This window comes from Arvicola amphibius, chromosome 15 (assembly GCF_903992535.2).
Source record: "Arvicola amphibius chromosome 15, mArvAmp1.2, whole genome shotgun sequence".
NCBI lineage: Eukaryota > Metazoa > Chordata > Mammalia > Rodentia > Cricetidae > Arvicola > Arvicola amphibius.
In genome coordinates this window covers 10,764,342-10,783,438 of record NC_052061.1, presented here as the reverse complement: position 1 = coordinate 10,783,438, position 19,097 = coordinate 10,764,342, and the positions used below count along the sequence as shown (strand labels likewise).

At 38.5% G+C, this 19,097-nt stretch overlaps 1 protein-coding gene across 7 annotated transcripts in view; it reads left to right on the top strand.

Annotated features, from left to right (window-relative positions):
* The window catches only part of Cyld (CYLD lysine 63 deubiquitinase), a 44,815-nt gene extending 25,987 nt beyond the window's left edge, over nucleotides 1-18,828 (top strand). For all 7 annotated transcript variants that reach the window (XM_038312458.1, XM_038312457.1, XM_038312455.1 and 4 more), the window contains 9 exons: nucleotides 784-925; nucleotides 2,024-2,146; nucleotides 4,328-4,419; nucleotides 5,252-5,318; nucleotides 12,461-12,593; nucleotides 13,396-13,504; nucleotides 14,234-14,352; nucleotides 14,591-14,807; nucleotides 16,196-18,828. In XM_038312458.1, the coding sequence (XP_038168386.1) occupies nucleotides 784-925; nucleotides 2,024-2,146; nucleotides 4,328-4,419; nucleotides 5,252-5,318; nucleotides 12,461-12,593; nucleotides 13,396-13,504; nucleotides 14,234-14,352; nucleotides 14,591-14,807; nucleotides 16,196-16,380 (1,187 nt within the window). In that variant the 3' untranslated portion in view covers nucleotides 16,381-18,828. The remainder of the gene's footprint in view (nucleotides 1-783; nucleotides 926-2,023; nucleotides 2,147-4,327; nucleotides 4,420-5,251; nucleotides 5,319-12,460; nucleotides 12,594-13,395; nucleotides 13,505-14,233; nucleotides 14,353-14,590; nucleotides 14,808-16,195) is intronic.
* The last annotated feature ends 269 nt before the right edge of the window (nucleotides 18,829-19,097 follow it).

Below are 19,097 nucleotides of genomic sequence, written 5' to 3'. Positions count from 1 at the left end.
AATGACTGTTTCTTTCTACTTTTCAGTATCTGAGGGTGAGAGTGTTTAAATGATTTATTTACTTGCCCGTGTTCATCAAGTTTCGAAGTTGGTAAAGATTCTTAGTTGGTGCATAAGAGAGTTCTCCTAAGAGGAACTATGTTGAAAGAAGAGTTAGGAAAAGTGTTTAGGATTTAAAGAGTGAAAGGCAGTGTTTTTTCTTCTCTTTTATTGATTGTAGACATTAAATTTTTGGCAGTATGGGTGGTAGAAATGAAAATGTGGTCCCTTTAGCAATAACTTCCCCCTCCGCATCTATTTAAGTACCTCATTCAGGATGTCCTTATGAAGAAATCTGACACAGTCTGGGGATGCAGTTGGCTTGACAGATGGACAATTCTCATTGTCACTAGCTTGCTGATGCTGGCCTTTCCCTTAACAACAGTGAGAGTCAAGCAGGGGGAAATAGGGAAACCATCTTTATGAAAAACATTTTTCTTAATGTTGAAGAGTATTTTGGAAACTTGTTTTCTTTTTGTACTTGAAAATTAGACATTTTGGACAAGTAACAAAATATTCTTTGACAGATGCTTAATTGACTTAATTTTCTAAACTCTATATGACAGGAATGATGTTGAAAGTGAATAATCGCATTTTTTATAAGTCCAGATAAATATCAGTTAACTAAAGTAAAAAAAAATGCAGAGGATGCCAAAAATATACTTTAAATGATATATATGTACATGCATATGAATATATACTGTCATGATTTAAAAGAATTATTTTTATTTTTTATCTTTTCAGCATTTGGAGGCTACTTAAGTGAAGTAGTAGAAGAAAATACTCCACCAAAGATGGAAAAAGAAGGTTTTGAGATAATGATTGGAAAGAAGAAAGGCATCCAGGGCCATTACAATTCTTGTTACTTAGACTCAACTTTATTCTGGTAAGTTCCTGTTTTCTGCAGTAAGTGTACATAGCGCTGTGTGGGGGAGAGGGGAGACAGGTGTGTGTGTATATGAAAGAAGGTGCCAGGTGCCTTTGAGTAGAAAAGCTGACAGGAAAGAGCATGAGATTTGGTCCTTAGTGACTAAAGAATTTCATATCCTATTCCTAGATCCAAAGACCTAATCTAAAAATACTGCAATGAATAATGAGTGAACAGATACTCTGAGGACATCTGCCTCCAATGTAGATGATTGCACGTGTGCCAAGTAACCTGCAGCAAGCTATTGGCATTGCGTGCTGCGTGTGTTCTAGAATATCGAGATGATCATAAAAATTCTTAATATTAAAAATTACTTTCCATGGGATCACTGTTGCCCTCCTTTATGTAGTTTTCCCTAAAGTGGATCAAGTTGAACAGCAAAGATCTTTAGGCTATGAAGATTAACCCGTAAGGGTTGTGCACTGCCAGTTAAATTAAGTGGATCTGCCACTCTGTAGGCTGTGCCACAAGAGTTAGGAAGTTAGTATGGATGTTAGAATTTTAAAAGTAGAGAGCAGAATAAAGGTGGGTCTTTTCGTTGGTGGAATACTTTTGATTAAACAAACAAGCAAGCATTACTATAATATTCCTTAAATTTATGGATAAAAATTTATTTTAACTAAATTTATTTTCTTTGATACCAGCAAATTTTTATTGCTAATCACTCACAAGTTATTTTAAGGAAATGCCTATCTTATGATAATGAGATGAATTTGTCCTGACTAGTCTGATCTGGTCTTGACCAGTCTCTGACTTTCTCCCTATGTTTTCTGTGTGTGTGTGTAACCAATTTCCAGGCCTCTCTTGGTTTATGCAAACAAGCTTCTTTTATAATGTTCTCTGGTGTGTTTTCAACCTTCACGTGTATGGCGCAGTCTTGGTGTTTCTGGTCCGGATCTGCAGGGTGCTGAGCACAGGGCCTGTGCGGTCTGTCCATGAGTTCTTATACCAGTGGTTCCCTACACTTTATCCCTTTGCCTCTTCCTACTCCTTTAAGAATCTTTCTCAAATATTATTGTTTTTATAACATGGGGAAAATATTTTTTTATTTTGCAGCTTATTTGCTTTTAGTTCTGTCCTGGATACTGTGTTGCTTAGACCTAAAGAAAAGAATGATGTGGAGTATTATAGTGAGACCCAAGAGCTACTAAGGACAGAAATAGTTAATCCTCTGAGAATGTAAGTAGAAGACATGTGTTTTGTCTTTAGTTGGTGTTCTGTTTATTGTTTTCTTGTATAGTAATTAATTTATGCTCTGTATCATGTAGTAAAAAAAGAGAAGTTCTCATGAAATGCTGACTTTTTAAAACCTTTATTCTTCGTCCTCTGTTTATGTGTTTTTTAGTCTGGGCAGTGTATAGAACAGTACATTCTGTAAAATGATGGGACTCATTTACATTTTACCATGCACTACAAGGTAGCAAAGACATTGCACTAGAAACAAATGACACCTCATTTGTGACATGGCATTTTGTTTGTTTAAAAGAATTTATTAGGTCTTCTTTTACTCCTTTACTAAGGTGGTTGTAAATATGCAAAAGACCATGTAGGAAGACTCTGATACATGACGGTGATGTGTGATGACTTCACAAGGCGTTGTGAAGAGTTAGGTTATCCAGTGATCAGGAAACAGATAGGTTAGGGGCATAGAGAACAAACTGTACAATTTAAAGTCCAACTGTGATCAATTTAAACTTTGTGATGCACTTAACAATGAAAATAAAAATTAACTTAATATATTTAAAAATAACAAAATATGGAACTATAAGGAGTATTCCAAATGACCTACTGTGTCACGTAGCTAAGAAAGTAAATTAAAAGAGAAACAAATTTCTCTAGATAATTGTTTGCCTTACTTTTCTAATCATCTTATCCTTTAATTATGTGCTTTGATTTTATTTATTTATTTATTTATTTTTTGGTTTTTTGAGACAGGGTTTCTCTGTAGCTTTGGAGCCTGTCCTGGAACTAGCTCTTGTAGACCAGGCTGGTCTCGAACTCACAGAGATCCGTCTGCCTCTGCCTCCCGAGTGCTGGGATTAAAGGCGTGCGCCACCGCCGCCCGGCTGTGCTTTGATTTTAATATTAATTATTTTGTCTTACACAAATTTTAAACTCTCAGATTTTTCTTTCCCTATGTAAATGACACTAGAACAGTACAGGTCAAATCTTAACTACAAGGCATATTATCACGACCTTCCTTCTTTTTAAAGTACAGTAAATCCATCAGTAAACGTTCTTTGCATATGATTGCCCAGCTAGTCCAGAACCTAGTCACCCTGCTTTTGTCGCCAGTCCATAGAAAACTCGTGCTGCATGGCCTGCGAGACCAAGCTGCGTCTTTCCAGGCGTGGGATATACCTGTGATCCCAGCACTTGATAGCTCAAGAGGCTAAGGCAAGATCAGTAGCTCAGAAACTTGAGATATATTTCTTGTGTCTGCAAATGTCATATCTGTTGTTTGGACAGAGGTTTCGCTTTCTGTATTGGAAGCGCCCACAGGCAGAGATCCTGGTTTTTTTTTTATTTGTTTTTTGTTGTTGTTAGGTTTTTTTAATCTCCTTTTGTATTTCTGGTACCCAACATATAGCATTACACAAGTGGTAGGTGTTTAGTGTTTGCTGATTGCAAACAGCTACCAAGTAAGTGTATAGTCACTCTAAAAAGCAGGTACACAGTATGATTAGCTGGCTCTGACTTAGTTTTTTAAGCCCATGGTCTCCTATAGTCAAACAAAGAGAATGTCGTAAATATGTTGACTGTTTCAGACCTTAGATCTTTAGTATCTCATCAATTCCCTTTTCCATGTCTTTTATCCTGTGTATAAGAAGGGCTTTCTAAAATTTGGATATCCTATTTTATAAAATAAGTGTTTTAATATAATAAGCAAATGCCATTTAAAAATTGCTTCACCCAGGCTTCATAAAAAGTTCAGAATTGGGGCTGAAGAAATGGCTCAGAGGTTAAGAGCATTGCCTGCTCTTCCAAAAGTCCTGAATTCAATTCCCAGCAACCACATGGTGGCTCACAACCATCTGTAATGAGGCCTGGTGCCCTCTTCTGGCCTGCAGAAAGAATATTCTACATATAATAAACAAATAAAAAAACTAAAAAAAAGTTCAGAATTGTATTAGTACATGGTGGTTATTTTTAAGGTGTTTAATAGTATCTGGGAACAATTCCAATTCTCAGACATTCACTTTTCAAACTTCTGTAAGAAGCCTACAGTTGTTTCTTAAAAATAAATGCCTTGTTTATTGTTTTTTTTAACATGTTAGAATTGTATGAAAAGTATTTGATTATTAAGATGTGTCATATAACTCACTGTGCCAGTGTCAGTTAATTCATTTTCATCAACAGATATGGATATGTGTGTGCCACAAAAATTATGAAACTGAGGAAAATACTTGAAAAAGTTGAGGCTGCATCAGGATTTACCTCTGAAGAAAAAGGTGACCCTTTTAATTTATAATATATGCATTGAAAATAACTTAAAAGTTTATTATTTAGTAATACGCTAAATTATTTCCTGAAATATACCTATTTAGTTTAGAGGATTAAATTTAAGTTAGAATTATTTGAGAGGGCTAGGAGTATACTCAGTGGTAGAGTATGTAAGAGGCCTTGGGTTTGATTCCCAGCACTGCAAAAATATGAAAAAGTTTCTTTTCTATATGACATGCATATTTCTCCTGATTTTGTGATTTTTCTAAAGTGATGTGATGTGAAAGAAGTCTTTAAGAGGCCAGCCGGCTGGCTCTACAGAAGATGATCAAGTAAAGAGCTGTCCTTGTTCCCAGCAGTGCTGTTTGGAGCTGCTTCACTTCCTGTGATAGGGAGTGTCCCCAGCACTCAGTTTCTCTCTGTGCTCCCTGTTGAAAGGGGCTGTGGAGCAGCTGGCCAGCACTTCTGTCTGCTCACAACTGAAGAATTTGCTCAGATTCAACTCCTGAATTTAAGTTTGTTAACAGTATACTATAACCAGCTGTGGCATTTATACACATGGCTATTACTTTAATAGAAGAAAAAAATAGGGCATATATCAGGTATTATTCTACTGAACCCCCAAAAGACATAAAAATGATTTCACTGTGTGTGAATGAGTATATTTTGTTAAATAGGGTAGCATGACAACAAATGAAAAAGTAATGAAATAACTAAACTTTTAATTGAAATAATATTAAATGAACGAAATTAATTTCATTGTAGAAATATGTCTCTCTTAAAGAATAGAATGGTTTTTAAATTTTCTCTGTGATTCACTTAGGTTTTTTTTTCTCCTAGATCCTGAAGAATTTCTAAATATCCTGTTTCATGATATTTTAAGGGTTGAACCATTGTTAAAAATAAGGTAGGTCTCAAGCTGTCTAGAAGCATTTCAGAAGTAGACCTTCTTTTTCACTGCCATTGCCCAGTAGGAATGAAGTCCTTACTGATACTTCATCAGTGTTCTCTGAGTGTAGCTAAATGTTGCTAGCATAGATGTGGGTTTCACTAGCTGCAGTCCTCTCCCTGGGCTACACTTAACTTCCAGGGCACAAGTGAACCTGTCCTTTTAATTAGCCCTAGTGACAGATGTGCCCACAACTTAATTACTTATGAAATTGAATGTTAATATTTTTGAAAGCTCAGTTAGTGAACTTTTAAAAGGAATCTTATTCTAACTGAATTAAAACAAAACAAACAAACAAAAAAAAAAACCCAGAGCATTGTTTTTGGCTTCCTATAAGTTACAGTTAGCCTTAAGTTAGCTCTTTCGTTCTTGTTTAGATCTTCCTTCTCCCCATGTTGAAAGAATACCTGAGTTTACTGCGATATAGTTCTTAGTGAGATGTTTGAAATGTCTGTGCTTTCCAGGTCATTTGAATGGCCACAGTCTGAATGGTGGGCCCCTCTTGATTTCAGTCTTGGTTTCTCTGGTGAAAATCTTAGGAGTGTGCTGCCTACTTCCTTAAGAACCCACACTGATGAGTTCTCTTTCCTCTTGTGTCTAAGCAATGCAGTTGAACCATGGTTAAACTGATTGTGGGAGCAAGGAAAGTATCACAGTTAAAGTTTGGTACTCTTCGGAAATCTCTAACTTGTGAACTGGCATGATGCATAAGCATTGGGTGTACATACTTATTAGCAAGTCCAAGTTGGTAATCACTTTCTGTGTGCCTAGAAAATCCTAGAGAATTATCTACAAAGATTTAACAAAAGAATTTATAGTCTAGCCATGTAAAAATTAATCATGGAAAATCAGCAACATTTTTTTATTCCTTCAAGCATATAGAAAAAGGAATATTTTATGTTTTAGGAAAGAAAAATAAGCAATCATTGTTTTCAAAGATAGAATTAAAAAAGATTTACGCTGAACTACAAGGCAGATTTGATTAGTGAATAAGAGTAAATAATTAAATATGTTAATTTTTGGGTTGTTTTATTCTTTTAATGATTTTTACATTCCAACTACAGTTTCCCCTCCTTCCTCTCTTCCTAGTCCTTCCCTCCCACCTTCTCTCTCTCTCCCCCCATCCTCTCCTCCTTCATTTCTATTCAGAAGAGGGCAGGCCTCCCATGGATATAAAGCAAACATGGCACATCAAGTTGCATATCAAGACTAGGCACCTTCTTGTATTAAGGCTGGAAAAGGCAATCCAATAGAGTTCCCAAAACTGGCAGAAGAGTCTGAGACAGCTCCTACTCCCACTGATAGGAATGTATATTGACAGAATCTTAACCTATTGTCTTTACTTTTCCTAAAAACTCAAAAAAATGATTTTAGAGTTTTCTACAAAATGAAGTGGGTAAAAATATTGGCAGGTACTTTTATTTAAAAAAGAATTCTACTGTAATTTGTAAAGGCAAAGCAATAGACATTAAAATAGTATATAATTAGAAGTATTTATCAGTAGAAAACTCAATAGTGTTGAAAGAAAAAATAGCATGATATAGAATATATGGTAGTTAGTTTGGAAAGAAAAGGTCGGGTTTGGGGGGGTTGTTTTCTTTTTCTTTTCTTTTTTCTTTTTTTCTTCTTAGTTTTGTTGTGAGATAACCCCTAAACATATCTGTAAAAAAGTTTTCTGATTGGGTTGAGGTGAGAAGACCCACCCTAAACAATTTCACGAGTTTGGGCCCCAGAATGAGAAGGAGAAAGTGAGCTGAGCACCTGCATTCATCTCCATCTGCTTCCCTTGCAGATGCAGGGACACCGGCTGCGGTACAGTCCCACCCACAACTGCACCGTGATGGACTGCACCTCACGCTTGAGCCTTAAAGAAAGAGAGGAAGGAGAGGAGGGAAAAGGGAGCAAGAAGGGAAAGGGGAGGAAGAAATGGAGGGGAGGAAAGGAAAAAAGAGGAAAGGGAAAAGGGGGAAAGGAAAGGAATCCAGACCATGCTTCAAACACAATCTGAAAACTCCACCCCCAAATCTCTTCTTGATACTAATGTCATCCTACTTCTTTGTCAACTTCACTGTCCTTTCTCATTAAATGGACTTTAGTTTCAATTTTTTGTTTGTTTTTTAAAGATTTATTTATTTATTTTATGTATACAGTGTTCTGGCTGCATGTATGCTTGCACACCAGAAGAGGGCCACCAGATCTCATTACAGATGGCTGTGAGCCACCGTGTGGTTTGCTGGGAATTGAACTCAGGATCTCTAGGAAGAGCAGTCAATGCTCGTAGCCTCTGAGCCATCTCTCCAGCCCTGTTTGTTTGTTTCTTAAGGCAGGAGTTCTCAGTGTAGCCTTGGCTATCCTGGAATTCCCTCTGTAGACCAGGCTTGGACTTGAACTCCCAGAGATTCACCTGCCTCTGCCTCCTGAGTGCTGGGATTAAAGGCAGGTGTCACCACTACCCAGCCAGTTTTGGTTTTTATCTTTTAAATTTTTATTTGTTTTGCCTTGAAAACACCTTACTGCATTTCCCCTGACTGGCCTGTAGCTTGCTCTGTAGACCAGGCTGGCCTCGAACTCACAGAGATCCACATTGCCTCTACCTCCAGAGTGCTGAATTAAAGGTGTGTGCCACCATACCTGGCCTCCTTTAAAAAACTTAAAATCAGAACAAACATAAATTTATTAAGGAAAAAGCAAGAAAGAACTCCCAAGAAAGGGAGGGGACTTCGAGAGAAATACCTGTTTTTTGCCTTTTAGTGAAATAAACTGAAGACGCTTAAATTTTTAAATTTCCCTGTAGTCTATCTAAGAGATTTCAAACTTCCCAGGGTTAATGTAGCTTGAATATTTAAATAATTCTCTGAAGTAAGACCTTTGTGAAAGGCATCTGGGCAGTTCTCTACCCCTAAGGAATACACTGTCTCTCCCCTTCCCACACACCTCCAAGCAATTTGCTCATGTGTCCACCAACTACTTCCTAAAGACTATTAGATGGTATTTCGAGTTCTTTTTGTTCCCCCAAGTGCCATTCGTCTCCTGATGAGGGAGGTCAGCTGACTGAGCCAATAAGAAATTGAGTACCCTTATAATGAGACATAAATAAAAACAGTCCAAAGTGGCATAGGATATTATTTTTAAATGGTCAAAAGACACAAGAAAGACTAAGACAAGTGGAGGATAAAAGTAGATTTGATTAACAAAACCAGATAAGCATTCAAAGTAGAATTTTAAACATAATGAATGCATATGGGGTGGGGAGACTCACTGAGGGCAGTGGACACAGTGGAGAGGGACTTATCTACTGAAGATGAAGCTGGATATAAAGAGTTAGAAACCAGAAAGCAGGGATGGGCCATAGAAAGTGGATTGTAATTGATTCCTGAAGGAGATGCTAGAACAGGGCAAAGTTACACAAACATTTTAGAATTTTAATATTTAATTCTAAGAATAAGAATGTATAGAGTTCCCAAAGAACCAGGACTAAATTATCAATCAGAAACATGTTACAAGATACACTTAAAAGGGAAGACAGAACTGAGACAAAAGGAATAAGAAGGAAGAGTCAAGAAATAGGTAACTAATAGATAAAACCAAACATAACAATTTTAAAAAGCAAGTGATGGTTGCATGTGCAGCCCTAAAGGCATTAAGTGAAACTAAGTCCGTTTAATGAGAAAGGACAGAGACAGGAAGCTGACAAATAGGTGGAATGACATTAACATCAAAAGAGATTTGGAAAGTTTTCTCTTTTTATTTTTATTGAGCTATATATTTTTCTCCACTCCCTTCCCTCTCTGATTTGGGAGTTTTCAGATGTGTTTGAAAGCATGAACTGGATTTCCTCCCCTCCGTTTCCCCTTCCCCTCCCCTCCCCTTTTACTCCTTTTCCCTTCTCCCCCATTTCTACTACCCCCCCCTTCCCTCCTCTCCTTCCTCTCTTTAAGGCTCAGAGCGCGAGGTGCAGTCCATCACGGTGCAGTTGTGGTGGGACTGTACCGCAGCCGGTGTCCCTGCATCTGCAAGGGAAGCAGATGGAGATGAATGCAGGTGCTCGGCTCACTTTCTCCTTCTCATTCTGGGGCCCAAACTCGTGAAATTGTGCTGCCCACGTTTAGGGTGGGTCTTCTCACCTCAACCCAATCAGAAAACTTTTTTACAGATATGTTTAGAGGTTTATCTCATAGATGATTCTAGATCCTGTCAAGTTGACAATATTAACATCACAAGTCCACTTATTGTCAACTTGATACCCAAATATATCATTTAAAAAATACATTTAATTTTATTTTAATTGTGTGTATGAGTGCAGTGCCAACAGAGGCCAGAAGAGGATGTCAGATTTCCTGAAGCAGGAGTTACAGGCAGTTGCCAACTACCTGTTGCGGGTTCTGGGGACTGAGCTTTGGTCCTCTGTAAGGGCAGTGTGCTGTCTTAACCTCTTGATAGCTGAGACATTTCCTACCACTTTTGGTTGTGAGCCTTAGTTTTTTTAACGACTGAACTCTCTGTCTCTTAGGCCCCCAAGTTTTTTGAGATAGGCTTTTCTTTGTCATAGCTCCTGGCTGTCCTGGAATTCACTTTGTAGACCAGCCTGACCTCAAACTCACAGAGATCCGCCTGCCTCTGTCTCCTGAGTACTGGATTAAATGTATGCGTCACCACACCCGATTAAACATATGATTTTAAAGCTATTACTTTCTACTCTTTGTCCCGAGAGGTTCTTGGTCGTCTCTAATGCAGAATACATTCATTCTAACTTCAGAAGTTTCCATAATTTTTAATGTTCCATCGCTGTTCAAAACTAGTCTTTTTAACCATGAGTTCCTGAAAAACCAATAAACAAGTTTTATACTTCCAGCTCACAGTAGCACAGGGTTGGCTTCTCATCCCAAAAGGAAGGACTTGGGGGCAGAGCAAGAAAAGAAAGGTCAGACCAAAGCAAGAGTAACAAGGACATCAAGGCAGGGCGACCCAGGCTCCTTGTGGCTGGGCAGTGACGTCACAAGCTTCACATGCTCATCATAGAGCTGCAGGATTTTGGAATGAGTATAGGACCACAAAGACAGGTCCAAACCACACCAATCCATGAATGTTTTTATATCAATGTTTGTAAAATGTCAATATTCACTTTTTAAAAGTTCCAAATTTGTATTCTTGTGTCCTGGATTGTCCCTAGTGGAAAATACAACCCAACTAGCATGACTTGGGACAGTTTCACCACTTGGTTATGGTTCTGTAGGTTTCCAGATGTCTAAACACTAGCTGTGAGGTTATTTAATTATTTTTATCATTTTCTAAATTTTCATAAACTCCATATTGTATATTGAGTGTCTCCCCTGTATCTCCATCCCTTCTGCGCCTTTCCATGTCTTCCTCCTCGTAGTTCCTGTTCCTCAGGCCGCATTCACGTCTGCTTTCATGTCATATACAAATCAAAGCTTCTTCTCTATCTGTAGAAAATCTAGGAACCATACATGAGAGGAAACATACATTGTTTCTCTTTATGGGACTGGTTTAATTTGTTTAGTATGTTTATTTCTAGTTGTATCCATTTTTTATGATTGACATACTTTGTTTTCTATGGTTAAAAGAACTCCCCTGTGCCTATGATTAGGAGTGATTTTTGTTGTTTTGTTTTTCGTTTTAGGTTTGGTTTGATTTTTTTATAAACAGGTTTCTCTATATAGCCCTGACTGTCCTGAAACTTGCTTTGTAGATCAGGCTGGCCTCGGACTTACAGAGATCCACCTGCCTCTGTCTCCTGAGTGCTGGGATTAAAGATGTGCACCACCATGCCCGGCCCTGGAAGTGAGTTTTGAGTGGCTGTTGTTCCTCCCAGTTTTCTGCTACAGTGTTAGGACACTATGTATCTCTTCCTCCATTAACTAGCTGCCATGCCTCCTCCTGGCCATCCTTGATTTTTCTGGGTGTGATTTTTTTTAACCTCCATTATTTTTGTTTTCTCTTCTATGCTATTTTTAACTATGAATTTTTTCTATGACTTTTTTTTCTATGAATTTTTCTATGATTTTTTGTAGTCATGAACAACCAATTAAAATGTTATTCTAGAATAACTGCTAGTTTCTTGGATTATAATCTATTCTTATTAGCTTTGAGTTCTCAAGAGTGCTCTAGCTAGTTACCAGATTTTATGTTTTGTAAATTCAGGATATGATTTGCTTGGGGCAGCTGAAGATCACAATAGGCTGCTCCCTGAATTACAGAAGTTTTGTGATAAAAGCTGCTGATAGTTTTTTTTTTCTAAAACTCTTGAAATTTAGACCTACATTTAAACAGTCTGATTCTAAACCCAGACACTTGGCTGGAAAAGATAAGCGGTAAGCCGAAAGATGAAAAACAACCTCCTCAATAGTTATTTAATGGTTTCTAGTAAGCTGGTGAGGGAAGGGAGATGTTGGACATTCATGTTTCACCGTGACCATTTACCTGGTGTTTGTCAAGTCGGTGGGTGACATCTAAAGAGCTGCTGGTAGCAGAAAGCCCAGAGGATAGTTGTTAGGGTTCCTGGGAGTCACACCTTGCCCTGCTTTGACTTGCTAGGAAAGTATCCCTCCCTCCTTCCCTCCCAGGGCTTTTATCTTAGGGAGTAAAGAAGTTTGATTTAGAAGGTCTAAGAGTCCATCACTGAGGCATTGTAGCATTTGTTCTAGTCAGTAAAAGCAGTGCTCACAACTGTCTGTAACTTCAGTTCCTGGGGACCTGACATCCGTGGCAAAACACCAATGTACATAAAATAAAAATTAATTTTTTAAAAAAAGAAGCTGCTACTTTCTAGATTTGGAGGGAGAAGAACTGATTAATTGTTCATATAGTGTTTCTTGACTGGAATATTATTCTACATTTTTCTTGTGATGGCAAGAGAACTTTCGAATAATTTATAAAGAAGGCAGAAGAAATAATTTATGAGGTCTTTGCATAAGCGCATTTAATTATCTCATCCAAATCATTGTCTTTCACCTGGTGTGTGGACGATCCAAAGCTGGACATCAGCATTATGATGTGTCCTCAGGTCTGTCAGACGGCTTTATACTTGATTCAGGCATTTGGTAGATGGCTTATGTGCATTTCTTCTTGTGTGTTTCCAGATCAGCAGGTCAGGAAGTCCAAGACTGCAACTTCTATCAGATCTTTATGGAAAAAAATGAGAAAGTTGGAGTTCCTACAATTCAGCAGTTACTCGAGTGGTCTTTTATCAACAGCAACCTGAAATTTGCAGAGGTTAGTGGTCCTAACTAGACTTGTATTGCTACTTTATTTTGTTTCTTATCAGTGCTAGAGATTAAACTCAGGCCTTTTGTGCATGCAGCCCCAAGTGCCGCCCCACTGAACCAAACCTAACTATCACTGTGCTTTAACCAAGAATAGTTTGAAGAAACAGTTAAGAAGACACTTTTTTTTTTAAAAAAAAAAATGGTATTCTAACTTTGTTCTTTTTAAAGACAGCCGCTTAGCTTAAGTTGGAGTGTTTTGGATTTGGGTTGCAAAGGGAACGAAAGCTAATTTTTAAGTTTAAAGTATTAATGAGAAAGATATGTGTGCATACATGTTTTATGTTTTCAGTTGTCATTTTACCCATGCATAGTATCTAAACATGTCAAAGGTAATGTTATTTTTTCTCCCACTGTTAAGAGATAAAATGTCAATAAATTCTTGTGTATGGGTTTGCTAATGAATGCAATAGAAACGTCTCTTTGACTGTCAGAATGTGTGATCTCTGCAGTGCATGCTGTGATCTGTTTTATCATGTTTGTCTCTGGAGAAGTCTGGAAATCTGTAGCTGATTGCTGCTCTTGCATCCACACTGCACATTCATAAGTGGGCTCTGCTTCATAGGCCAACAGCACTGCTGAAAACACTACTGGGTTTGACAGCTATGACTGCTTCAGTTTCATAGGGAAACCCGTTAGTACAGGGGTTAGGACTCAAGGCTTTGGACATGCTAAGTAAGCACTATATTGAGCTAAGTCCCCAGCTTCTTAGGACTTTGGTTTCTAAAACTATGTGTCTTTATTTTTTTAAGGCACCATCATGCTTGATTATTCAAATGCCTCGGTTTGGAAAAGACTTCAAAATGTTTAAAAAAATTTTTCCTTCTCTAGAATTAAATATAACGGATTTGCTTGAAGACAGTAAGTATATAGTCCTTTCTTTGTTTTTTGTTTTGTTTTGTTTTAGAAATAGTTGGCCTGTACTTTTCATTAGTTATGGGTATAGAACTTTTGACAGGTAATTCAGTATTTGAAGAGCTTAGACATACTAACTCAATAATTTGACTGCTAGAATTTATTCTAAAAAAAGAGGTAAAAATAATTTAAATGGAAATTTACTTACTATCTGACAAGAAATTAGAGACAAGAAATGTTAATAAGAGGGAAGTGGTTAATTGGATTATATGTCTGAACAATAGACCTATGTGAAAATGGTATGTGGTAGTTATAGTGGAAGGAAACGCATCAAGAGGCTCGATGAGAGAAGCTTGAGATACACGTGTACCTGGGTCCACATACTTATATAAATATTCAGACATAAAATTGTTAGAGAAAGTTCATAATGGCAGATTGTTACTTACTTAAGATCATATGTGCTATTAGTCTTTAATACTTACTTTATATCTTTGAACATTTCATTTCTATTCTAGAAGAACAATTCTAGAATAGGTTAACAAAAATGGTTATATAGAAAAAAGTCCTTTAAAATGCTACAGATACAAAAAAATCCAAATGAAATATTAAGAGGGTCAGAGAGGACTAGGCCTTTCTTCTCCCCAACCCCCAAGCATTCTTGTTTTCAAAGTATAGCTTTTATTTTTAATGACAGAATGTCTTTTTAAAAGGCTTCTTCCTTCCCTCTCTGCGTAGCTCCCAGGGAGTGCCGCATCTGTGGAGGACTTGCCATGTTTGAGTGCCGAGAGTGCTATGAAGACCCCGACATCTCAGCGGGGAAGATCAAGCAGTTCTGTAAGACCTGCTGCACTCAGGTAACCCACACCACTGCGCCAGTCAGCTACTGATGGTCCAGATGGCAGGGGTGGCAAGCCTTTCAGCGTCAAAGGGCATTTAAATGTTATTGCTCATGTCTTTTCTGCCAGTGTGTGTGTGTGTGTGTGTGTGTGTGTGTGTGTGTGTAGAACTTGACTGTGGTGGTCAGTGAAGAGATTAGAGTCTTCCCTTGAAACATTAGCTCACTTGTGGTATTTTCTTCATGGTCCATTTTAGGTTCACCTCCATCCCAAGAGAATGAATCATACATATCACCCAGTATCACTTCCCAAAGACTTGCCTGACTGGGACTGGAGACACGGATGCATCCCCTGTCAGAAGATGGAGTTATTTGCTGTTCTCTGCATAGAAACGAGCCACTATGTTGCTTTTGTGAAGTATGGGAAGGATGATTCAGCCTGGCTCTTCTTTGACAGCATGGCTGATCGAGATGGTATTTAAAACTTGTCTTTGGAGTGAGATGCTTCCTAGTGAGAGCACATGTTTGTAGTAATAGGGTATTTTGTGAGCAAATTCTTTAAAGGATACCACAGTGTGACAGACTTTAATCTTCAAAGGGTATTACTAATTCTGCTACTCAAACTAAGGAGCAATAATGTTGTGGCATCTTAGTCCTTACATGGACTTGTTAAAGAATTCTAGCCATAATCCCAGACTTGGGAAGTAGAGGATTGTGAATCAGAGGTCAGTTTGTATTGCATAGTGAGAACCTGTTTCAATTTGTCCCACCTCAAAAGAAAAAAAAATCCTAAAATTTATTTAAAGCTGATTTTACCATCTACTTCCTTGCCTTTTTATATACAGTAGAGTCGCCATTTATTGAGGACATAAATGCCAAACTCTGTGGGAATACTTTGGTCATGGAAATCATGCCTGTTTTTCTATTGTCTAAGCTAACTAACATTAAAGGTGGTGAAGGTTACATGGTTTGTATTTAACTAAGTCTTCCTGATCTCATGCATTTTATTTCAGGAAGAAACCTTTACTCATTGGGATGGTTTTTAGGAAGCTTAGTCATTACTTAGTACACACTTGAGTGACAGGGGTCTTGGTAGTAAGGTACTTGTCACAGTACCTGTACATACCCCATTTACTCTACAGCTCTTCTTCCAAGCCCTAGTTCTCCAGGTCTTAAGGTGTGACACTATAATAACCAGAGACACCGAGTGACAGCTTCTTGACCAGAGACCCAAGCTGTAGACCAGCAGTTCTTCACTTCTCCGTAGCTCTCAGATGCCCGAGGGTACAGCCCACCCCCGTGTGTGCTTCACTCAGTTAGCATTAGCAGCATGACGTTTGGGAAAGCACCTGGGAGAGCAAATCCGATCATCAGAGCGCGTGCACATTCTGATGATTAGTATCTGAGTCAGCCGTGCTAGAAGTATGCAAGTATGTTCTTAAAACGTAGGGAAACGGCAGCGCTCAAAATTGGTTTCTTGTGGAAAAGAGTCAGGCTGCTATTGTCTGGGAGGGACAGAAAAGTCTGAGGAGCCTAGAGTAGCAGCCTGCAAACTGGGACTGCATGCAGCTTTTCCTAAGTGCGTGTCCTTTTACCAGGTTTTTTTTTTTCCACTTTTCTCTGATGAACCCTCTCAGAAGCCAAAAAAAAAAAAAAAAAAAAAAAAAAAGTGTAATTCTAGAAACTGAAAGTCAAACAAAGTTTTTGTTTGTTTGTTTTGTTTTGTTTTGTTTTGTTTTGTTTTTGATTCTTGGAGTCAGTCTTCACTACATTCTAGGATAGTAAAATTGTTCTGGTGGGACAGGCTGCCAAGAGGACTTAGAAGTTTGCTGCCCTAACGAGAGCTCTCTCTTTCTCCCTAGGGGATCAGAATGGTTTCAACATTCCACAAGTGACTCCCTGCCCTGAAGTGGGAGAGTACTTGAAGATGTCTCTGGAGGAACTGCACTCCTTGGATTCCAGAAGGATTCAAGGCTGTGCACGCAGACTTCTCTGTGATGCGTACATGTGCATGTACCAGAGTCCAACCATGAGCTTGTACAAATAACATGTCATCTGAAATAGGCAGAGGCCAAGCACAAAGCTTAACACCATGTTTCTTCCAGCTGGCACCCATTGCCGGCAATGGGTGTCTTTTGTGTTGATGGCCCTTCAGCAAAGGATTCTTGTGTTTTTAAACAAATTACTTTTGTGTTCTTGAAGTATTTAATAAGCATTTTGCACTCTATATGTTTTGTTGGTTTTTTAAAAAGTTTAAATGAAGTTTAGTTTAAATGAAGTTAAGTTTAGTTTTCTTTAAGTTTGTTGAGTTTATTGCATTGATAATATGATATTTTTGGAAACACACAATTTTAATTGTGACGTCTAAAATCTCTTTTAGTCCATTGAGGATGTAAGTAAATATTTCTTCTTATGGACCAAGGATATTAAACCATTTTTCTTTTGTAGCTATTGATTGCCTTGAGGAAGAAATAATATGGTTTTATTGAGTCTGCCTTTATTCCAGTTCTTGAAGGTGTGCTGAGTTTGTTAATTTTTCCTATATAGTGCTGATTTCCTGCATGTCTGTATTTTGCCAAGTTTCTGTGTTCCTGCAGCAGTGGTCAGAACATGCTGAAATTCCTTTCATGGTGTTATTTTCTATTTGTTCTGGTTTTGAGATAAATGAGTAACTTTGTTATAAAATGTCTATTTTTGGTGTCATCTTGGAGGATTAGGGTAAAGAACAATTGGAACATCTCAATCATAACAACTGTCACCAGGCAGATTTCCTATAGGAGCTCTTAAGTATTTATGGAGCAAGGCACGGTGACTTGTGTGACTTATGTGACTTATGTGACTGGAGTGGTAATAGATAATGTATTCTTATACAGAGAAAATAAAGCTGGCTTAGAGATATTACTAACATTTTCCTGAAGAGATCTATTAGGTTTGAAGGCTTCAAAGACAACTTCTCTTTGTGTTACTGTGGGATCAAACTGCTATTGTCTGTAGCAGTCATTCTATTTAAGTGTGAGTAAGTGGGTATTGACTCTGTGTTTATCTGTGTTTACATATGAACTTATATATTAAGGACATTTGGTATGTGTACCTCAGTACTCTATTCCTAGAGGGATTAGCAGTCTTTGGAATGTGCATAAATCTTTGAGGGTATTTGATGGTACTTACTTGGATATTTCCTTCCACCCTATTTCTATAGAAATAGAGGCTCTGGGAGCCAAAGAAATAGACAAAATTCTCATGTTGAAGGGGAAAAAATCACTGAATTGATTTCTCTCTACTACTTAATAATGTAAACATTTAACTTCTGAGAAGATTTTGCCTGCACCACCACACTACAGGTGACAGGTCTTTATGTCAGAAGTAGGATATCCTTCTCAGAGTAGATAGGTCATGAGACCTCTGTTTAAAACAAGACTGCCCTCCTTGGGCTTGGTGATTCTGGCACACCCCCCCAATGCTTCATCAGGGAGATAGTTGTTTAGTTCCCTAATGCAACTGGGATAGGTGGAGAAGAAGATGTAATGGCAGAAACTGGTGAGCAGAAAGGGGCCGGAGGAGGCAGTGAGCCACCCATCACAGCAGAGGGCAGGACTTGTGTGAAGGCAAACTTCTGTGGCTTTGGGCCTTGGCCCTCTTATCATAGATGTCAAAGTGTGACTTACTGGCAAGGAATTCGGCTCCTGGGTGGGCTTTTGTCGGCTGTCTCATTGGGTGGGGGACTGGCTGGCGTTGTTGAGCATCTATGCTTTGTCTTATTCTAGCACCTAAAGGATTTCTCTTGGGTCCAAATGTGGTGACCAGCTGAGCAGCAGAGATGGCCAGGAGTAGTGAGCAGTGGGAATATTGGGGATAAACCCTTGCTGGTGGGTGGCCTTAAATGGCATTACTTTATACTCAGGAGTACCACAGGGTCCTGACCTCTCTCCTGGCACTGCTGACAGTTACGTCATCATATTTTAGCTCTCATTTTCTTCCTAACAAACTTGAGGGAGAAGGGCTATGGATGTAGGGATTTTCCTTCCAGGCACCATAGGCCTCTGCACAGTTCTCTTGTGCTTTTAAATACTGTTGATGTTCACTAATTATTCATTCTAAAGGGATTATGCGGGAGACACAACTGTCTTGGTTCTGTATTATGAAATAGCCTTGTACTGTGGAATGTTGACTCTGGAGAGTCGCCCTCAATACTCAAAGTATTCATTTAAAGAAATCCCCCGTACTCCCTAGGGGGTGTGGCTATTATCAGGCCGACCCAAAGGAACACATTTTGTATTCCATTTCCTTTATTTGTATCTTGTTAAAAAAAAAATTTGCCTGAAGACACTTCTTTTGTTTATGAAAACATGAATAACATTGCATAAAACAGCCCCTTTCTGTCAGAATGCTCCAATGTAGCCTTAATTTTGTTAAACTTAGAGACGAGTGAAGTGCTGCTGTGGCGAGAAGTGTGCCGTGTACTATTTCTGTATCATTAAACGCGGTTTTTATGGTTCTTGCTCTTTGTTTTCTTTAGGGGAAGGGTCTTGGGTTGGGGGAACATGGAAGTTGGTTCTTCATCAAGCTTCCAGGCACACGTTGTGTCTAGGGCATGTTTTAGGGTGTCGCCATTTGACTCTGGGCCATAGCGTGGCATCTACCCACTCTGGATATGTGCTGGATATGGCTCAGCACCACCATCTCTAAGCCTCCAGTCACAGGTTACTCCTCCCAAGATGCCGTTTCACCTGCAGGGATGTGGCCCAGAGCTGTGCGTTACATAGG